We start from the raw sequence: 8,016 nt of genomic DNA on the forward strand, positions 1-8,016 counted from the left end.
AAAACCCGTCGTTTGGGCCATGTGTGTTGCGGGGCGGTGGAGACTACAGGGTACTTCTGTTCTTTGGGGTTTGCTGGGTCGGCTGCTGTCTGACTGCTCAGACCCATCTTAACTCAGGCCCCTTGAGTGTCTGCATTATGATAGTCTTCAATACATGAGCATGTGCTATTTTTTCCACAGGACCCCACTTCATTCAGTTGACAGGATAGGACAGTGCTCAGGGAATGATTTAAGATTGTGTAGGAAGGGGACACTCCTCCCTTTGAACCCAATGGCAAAACTCCCTCCTTTTTTTTTTTATAGTGAGACAGGATCAACCCTTAATGAAGCTGTTGTCTGTGGCAGTGGTTCTCATTCGGGGGTCCGCAGGGCCCTGCAGCTGAAACCCAGAGCTGCAGTGCCATCCGCAGGGCTGAAGTCAGGAGCTGGGGCTGAAACCTCTATCCCTGGTGCCCTCTGTGAGACTGAAGCCCTGATTCCTGGCACACCCCGTGGGGCTGAAGCCGGGAGCCGTGGGGCTGAAGCTGACAGGCTCAGAGCTGAATCCTAGAGCCCCGAGCCCTAGTGCTCCCTGTCGGGCGGAATTGGGAACATGGACGGCATTGCTCCTTCTCTTCCCTCCCCCCCAGCTGCCAGATTGCAGTGGAAGAGCCCAGCAGTCCCAGGAGCAGCTCCACCTCCCCTCCCCACATCTCCTCTCCCCACCCTCTGGCCAGGTCAGAGGCGGAAAGCTGGTGCCGTGGAGCAGGTAGCCGCAGCGTTCCCTTGTCTCCTGCTGATGTCCTGGGTTGAAGCTGCTCCTCAGCTCCCAGCCCCGTTGCTTCCACAGAGGCAGCCAGTAAGAGCCCCCCCGGTGGGGAGACCCGGCTCTGTGGCTGGCAGACCCCTCCAGGAACAGGGACTGCAGGGGAGCTCTCCACCAACACACAGCCCCTCTCTCTGCACCGTGAGCTACCCCCAGTCTGCACACAGCCCCTAGCTACCCTCTTGCTTGCACCCTAAGCTGTTTTCAAACTTTTTGAGCTAAGCTCCCCACCTTTGAGTTATAATTTCTGGTTGCCCACCCCCCAACCTGGAGGTGGGGTGGCCTGCTTAGGTGAGTCAGGGGGTGGAGATGGCACTCCCTCTCTAGACCCTGCTGTGCGCAGAGCTGGCTCGAGCCCCGCTGCCCCCTGCCCCCATAAAATAGAAGCAAACTATGCCTATGCCCAGGGCCCCTGCCCCGAGGCCCTCCCTGCCCCCGCTGGGCCATGGAGTTTTTAATAGCATGGGGGGTGGGGGCTCAGAAAGAAAAAGGTTGAGAACTCTTGGTCTGTAGGACCCCTGCCTTGCTTGTTGCAGAAATTAGAAGGTGTGTAGTGAATCGGCAGGCGACTGCAGGAATATAGCCTGGCCCTGTGGTTTAGGCAGTTGAACGCTGCTTTGTAGAGATGGATTAATCCCTGCCTCTGCCACAGAGTTCCTATGTAATGCTGGGCAAGTCACTTACTCCCCAGCTGGTCACTCTCTGTGTTCCTCATCTTCCAGGTGCCCAACGTGAGATACTGGGGTCTGATTCACAGGCATGTTGGGCACTCGTAGCTGCAACTGAAGTCGCTGGGAGCTGCGCTTGGCACGCATGACGGGCTCTATAATGCTTACTACTTTCGTGCCATAGACACCTCAGATTGGGCACCCCTAACGTCCTTAATCTCTGTGTGCCTCAGTTCCCCCTCTGTAAAATGGGGATAATGCCCCATGGGCGCACATATGGTGTTTGTGAAGCATTCAGCTCCTGGAGTGAGGAGCGCCATAGAAAAGTCCAGGAGGGAGTGAATAATTCTGCCTTCAGAGTAGGGTTTGATTTTGGAGCTTAGATTCCGGAGCATGGTTCTGCAGCAGATGCCATGGCCTACGCCAGGCCCCGATTGCTGCTGCTAATGCAGAGATCCCTAATGGAAGGGAGAGTCCAGCTCTACCCGGCTTAGTCACCTGCAGGTTGGTAGCCTGTGCTCACAGTTCAGCAGTCTTTCCTCTGCCTCTAAAGCCGAACTATGCAATGACCAGGGGAAGGAATGCACCAGTTTGGCTGGAATCACCAGTGCTATCTGTGTTGGAATATTTTCCTGGCTCCTCTAGCTCAGAAGGCTTGATCCCAAAATGCCCCCGCCCTCCTCTCTTCTGTTAACTGGCGTCTTTCCTTTGCTCGGGAGAAAATCTCCTTGCTTCATAACTTTAATAGCTGTGCACTTCTGCCCATGTTTCCCCTCCAGAGCTGTTGAAAGCGTTGACTAAATTGCATTGTCTGACTTTATTGATGATCTTGCAGAGGTGCCAACGCATGCCATATATCTTCTTCACTGCTGAGATTATTGTTAAAATAAAAAACACACTGAGAAAAAAAAACCAAAAAACATCTCGGCTGGCCCCAGCACAGTGAGCAAGAGAAATACTGATTACCAGGAGCTAGGAGCTCCTATCTGTATTGGATTCCCCGCTTCTGCTTGCATGTTTGTCTCAATGTGATGTTTACACGTACATTTCTCCCTCATCTGACTCTCTGCTGTGTCATCTCCCACCCCGCTGCCCCACCAGCCATGACTGCAGCCCAGGACATTGGGCTCTGTCCCGGCCTGTTGAAAGCGTTATAAATAGGGTGACCAGATGTGTCCCGATTTTATAGGGACAGTCCCGATTTTTGGGTCTGTTTCTTATATAGGCTCCTATTACCCTCCACCCCCATCCTGATTTTTCACACTTGCTGTCTGGTCACCCTAGTTATGAAGGAAAATATTCTGCCCACCCTTGTTCTGCTGGCTATGGGCGGAGCTGCTGGGTCTGTCTCTGAAGTTGGTGACTGTCTTCACATGGCAGTGAGGCTCCCAGGCAGCCTCCAAAGTGCTGTTTTCCCCTCCTGATAACCGTTCCTGGCCCCATCTCCTGTCACAGAGCAGGTTCTGCATCACACACGCCGGGGCAGGCGTTCCCACCAAGCAGGGGCGGCAGCTAAAAGCGTGTGACATTTCAGCCTCCTTCCCGCCCACGCTTGTGCATGGGAGATGAGACTGACGGGAGCTGAGGCAGGACTCTTTTCTGGGTTAGTGAAATGTGAAATCTCTGTGCCAAGGGCTCCTCTCTGGGCTGCACATGAGCAGAGTCGTTAGCTGGCTCTGAGAGGGTCTGAATTTCTTAATCAAGTGGTGCATCTGACAGGTCCCTCCGCTCTGAGCCTGTGGGCAGTTAGGGGTGAGTCCTGCTCGTTCTGCATCACCTTCCAGCCCTGGAAGTACGCAGTTGTCTTTTATCAGCTCTCAAGCCTTTGCCTGGTATTGGGTTTAAAGAATAAGCCGTAACCCCATTGCCAGGTGGTTCTGGCCCACCTCAGGTGGGGCTGCACTGCGACGGCAGGCATTGAAGCCAGGGACCATTGCCAGTTCAGCAGTGGCTATGAAACGCACGGTCTCTCATCACGGCTGTTATGAAATGGAATCTATCCATTCAAATAAAAGTCAGGGCCTGCGAATTATTGGCCTCACAGACCTGGGGATGACATCACTGCCAGCCAATCAGGAAGCTGCAATTGTGCCCCCGAGTTCTTGAGCCGTTTCTTAATTCAAGATTTGATGTATCTGCTGTTGGACTGGACTTGGGGGCATGCTGAGCTGGCTCTCCAGAGGGACACCTGCCTTGCTGAGAGTGGGGTGAGGGTGGAGACTGCGGGCCCCATGTCTCTTTGAAGGAGATTCCTGGATGTCCTGCACTGCTTGGCTGCAAAACCAGCTGGCCGTCTGGTGAGGTTGATCGTTAAGAATTGCTATGGAAGGACAGGTTAAAAAACTCACCATGTGGAGTCAAACAACCCACCAACTTGTCTAGTCATTAGAACAGATTGGCATTGGGTGTGAAGGGAGACACCACTCCCCACTAAAGGGCATATGCAAGCCAGCCCCTCCATTCGCTTTCCTACTTGTGGGCTGGGATGCAGAGAGAATCTGGAATGGTTAAAGCGAACCCCCCAGCCTACAGATGCCAGAGGCCCATGTGGGTAGGGGAGCGTTACCTAATGGCTAGAACCAGGACTCTAGCGTTCCATTCCCATCGCGATCACTGACTCCGCGTGACATCGGGTAAGTCTGGTCCCCCCCCTCTGTGCCTTAGTTCTCTTCATAAAATGGAAATACTAGTATTAAGGGTGGCGAAGGAAAGAGAGGGGAACTCTGGGTAGATCCAGTGCAAGGAACCAGAATCCTGGATTAAGCAGCATCTAAAGGAAGAGCGAATGAGACAGAGGTCTCTCCCGACCCAGCTCTCCTGGGCTATGTGGCAGTGCATAGCATGGTAAATCCCATTCCCTCTGTAGCAGTACATAGTGGGGGTGGGGCACACCCTGGCAGCTGTGTATGTTCCCACTGGGTGGCAGTCTTTGCTGGCATGGTAAAACCTCCTCCAGGGCACTGCTTCTTGCTAGCATGGGGAACGTCCCCTTCAGTGGGTAGAGCTCCAGCTGGTGCAGCGACGGTTGAGCAGAAGCCGCACAGTGAGTAGTTGTTGGTGTGGAGGGTATAAAGACTTGGGATGGGCGCATAACTCATGACAACAGTCATCCTCTCCCCCCACCCCCCCAAATGAGTGCCCATAAAGCCTTCATCCTCCCCACACGGTGCCGCGTTAGGCCAACGCCCAGAGTTCCCTCAGGGCAACTCGACAACGAAGAAAACGTGCACCATCTCAAAATGATGTAAGTGGCTTTTCAGCACAGAAATGTGGTGTTTATGGCCGGGGTGTGAATCCATTGTCCTGTGACCCCACCGGAAGGCTAGACTCTCCCCTTTCTAGCTGTATATAGTACCCATTTCGAACCCTCGGGGGCCATTGTCAAATGCCAAGTATTCCCTCTCCTGAGCCTTGGGCTGGTCTATCTTTGGGAGCTTAATTCTTTGTTTGGGAGGGAAAGGAGGAAGTCAGGCACACGGATGTAGCCACTGATGCCAGCAGTAGTCCCAGGGTAGCAGGTTAGTGGGCAGGTTGCAGCTGAGGGGATCGGTGGTGGATGATAAATGTAGTTTAGCCCTAAGATTTCTGGGAGCAGGGAGCTGTGTGGAACAATCATTTAAGTTGATTTCCTTGTGTGTCTCGAGACGCTCTGGTTGCAGCAGAACTTCTGTTGCTCTATATTTATTTGGCCCCTTTGACTGAGAGCTGCCAGCCGGTTGATTCACTGGGGTTAAAGCATAGCCAGTGAAACGCTGTTGAGGAGCTTTTACAGCTGCTGCTTCTGGGCAAGCTCCGGTGCTCTTGCTTCCTCAGGCTCTGACGCTCCGTCAGGAGACCTCATTTCTTGTCTAGCCTGCTCATGCCTCGCCTAGAGCGGTGACTCCTGGACTGGGCTCCCCTTCAGGCCCAGGCCTGGCTGGCTGGCTGCACCTTGTCTCTTGCTTGCTGGGCTGACGGTGCTTTTGTGTCCCCAGATCAGTCTGAACAAGGTGGGGGAGTACTGGTGGAGCGCCATCCTGGAGGGGGAGGAGCCGATCGACGTCGATAAGATCAACAAGGAGCGTTCCATGGCCACAGTGGATGAAGAGGAGCACGCCGTGCTGGACAGGCTGAACTTCGACTACCACCAGAAACTGCAGGGCAAGCCCCAGAGCCATGAGCTGGTAGGTCCTTCACCGCTTGCGGGGAAGCGGGAGGTTGGCTGGCTGGGCAGATCCTTGCTGATCACTTTGTTCTGACTTCGCGCCCCAGACGCTAAGGGATGGCTGCACCTGGCTGGACTGAGAAGGGACTTAGCAGCAAACACCATCCCTCCTCTTGCCCACTGTGACTGCTGGGAGCCGTAGACCTACCCTGGCTTTCTGAGGGGCCCCAGCTGCTCTGACTCAAACGGATCCCTCTCCATGAGCCATCTCCGGGGAGCTGAGCGCCACCATCTTGCCTGCCATTGAAGTTTTGTTTGCGTAAACAGATGCATACTCTGATGTGCACCCAGGAGAGCCATTCGCTGCCTGGACCTTGCATCCTGTGTGGCAATGCTGACTCCTCCATCTCTCACACACGCCCCTACCCCACCCAACCCCCCGTTGGCGCTCAGCAAGCATCAGAATCCCCACACGCCTCTCCCGCACCCTCCGTGCAGGCGAGCCTCACTCCATACCCTCCCAGTCCTCGCGGCCACCTGCCGTGTGTTCCATAGTCCACAGTCCTCTGAGAGCCGTTCTGGAGAGAGCTAGGCAAGAACTGACAGCAAGAGGGGGTCTTGTCCATCACAGCTGGGCATGGGGGATAGGCAGTCGCCCAAGTATGCAAGTCCTAACCTGCTGAGCTGCACCCAGAAGCAAGTGGGTAACAGCTAGCCTGGCCTCTGCCATCTGTAAGCTGCAGCCCTGCCTGGAGCACGAGCCTGCAGGTGAAACAGCCAGGATTGCTGAGGGTGGCCAGGAACGGTCCGTGTCCTGCCATCTGGAGGTAAAAAGGGACACGTCACTTCTGCTGCCTTCCCCCAATATCCAGGGAGCCTAGACTCCACAGGCTGGCAAATGGCTTTGCATCACCACAAAGCGAAGCTGGCATCTCCCATCATCCCAGTGACCTAGGGTCTGTTGGTAGCAAGCAGCCACCGGTGCAGAGTCGGCTCCCACTCACTCTCCCATAACAACAGTGGCCCAGCAGAGTGGCTTTTATCAGGAGCGGAGGGGGAGCTATCTGAGTGCCATCTCACTGCCCAAGGCCAGGGCTTGGGTGCAGGTCTGTCATGGAGCCTAGCTCAGTGGCTCTGAGGCGGAGAGACTAAAGCAGGAGGCACCTTTCAGCTTGGTATTGAAGTGCAGAGCTCTCTGGGAAATGAGCTGGTTCCTCTTTGTTCTCTGTTCTTTGACGCAGACCCAGAGCTTAGCCACTCCCTGAGTCTGCAGGCTGCTGGGAAGGCCAGGTGCGGAGCTGGCTTGGGGGAGTTTCTTAAACTCATTTCTTGGAGAGAGCTGTAAAAGCTTGAGGGTTTTGAGGCACTCGATTGAGGAGAAGGGGTGGTGGCCCCCAGCTGGGGAACGGCAGAGACCAGTGTGGCATTGAGACCAGGCTGGGGTGGCAGGACCGTGTCTCTGTCAGCTGTGTATTTCCTCAGTACACTTGACTCGAGTGCGTTGCATTTTCAGAAGGTGCACGAGATGCTGAAGAAGGGCTGGGACGTGGAAGGCTCCCCGTTCCGGGGCCAGAAGTTCGACCCCACCATGTTCAACATCTCCCCTGGAGCCGTGCAGTTTTGACGACACTCAGCGAGGAAGGGAAAATCACATCCATGCATGGGATCGGAGGCCAAGGCTAGCGCCACTGTGTGTAACCAGCTAGCACGGGGGCAAAGCCTGGGCTTCCCCCTCTACCTGCTCCCATGAGTGACATCCAGCCACCCCTTTATCCCGGTGCTGCCACCGGGGGCTGTTTGCAAACAGCCAGCTGCCAACCAGCTTGGGCAGGGTGTGGTTTGGTGGGGAGGGGGGAATGCCATCTGGGCGCGTTTGAGATGCATGTGGGGCAGGCCTAGCAAATGCAGAACTACGTCCTCTGTCACCACGGCAACCAGCGGCTGAGGTAGCATTTCCCTTTCTCTCGCTGGCGATGGCCCCGGTTGCTGCTGGGGGGGGCATGGGCGGCTGTTGTTTTTCAGGAATAGATTATGCTTGTTGAGGTGACTTTGAAGTTTGTCTTTCTTGCTTGTGGGAAGCCCGCCCCAGCCCCCTGTGCGTGAGCCCCCGAGATGGCAGCACTGCCTCCATTGAAAAGTTGCTGGTCTATGGTGGCTGTATCTAACTGTGTTCAGACCCCCAGCACACTGGCAGGGGGAGGGAAAAGCTGCAGCCTCAGACACCTGGTGGCGGAGACGGCACAGACCATGCTATGCTCCAAATGCTATACACCTGCAAAGTGTCTGGGCGTGGGCCCAAGTGTGGCACTCTGCCTTCTGTGCCCACGGATCTACCCACAGGCGTCCAGTTCTCTGTCAGCCGTGGCAGCTGAGGTGCTTAGAGTTGCTGGTTACATTAA

At 55.2% G+C, this 8,016-nt stretch overlaps 1 protein-coding gene across 2 annotated transcripts in view; it reads left to right on the forward strand.

The window, feature by feature from the left end:
- Nucleotides 1-7,664, forward strand: part of NUDCD3 (NudC domain containing 3) — a 65,616-nt gene extending 57,952 nt beyond the window's left edge. For both annotated transcript variants that reach the window (XM_030551846.1, XM_030551847.1), the window contains 2 exons: nt 5,448-5,636; nt 7,131-7,664. In XM_030551846.1, the coding sequence (XP_030407706.1) occupies nt 5,448-5,636; nt 7,131-7,241 (300 nt within the window). In that variant the 3' untranslated portion in view covers nt 7,242-7,664. The remainder of the gene's footprint in view (nt 1-5,447; nt 5,637-7,130) is intronic.
- Nucleotides 7,665-8,016: the final 352 nt, after the last annotated feature.

This window comes from Gopherus evgoodei, chromosome 2 (genome assembly GCF_007399415.2).
Source record: "Gopherus evgoodei ecotype Sinaloan lineage chromosome 2, rGopEvg1_v1.p, whole genome shotgun sequence".
Taxonomy (NCBI): Eukaryota; Metazoa; Chordata; order Testudines; family Testudinidae; genus Gopherus; species Gopherus evgoodei.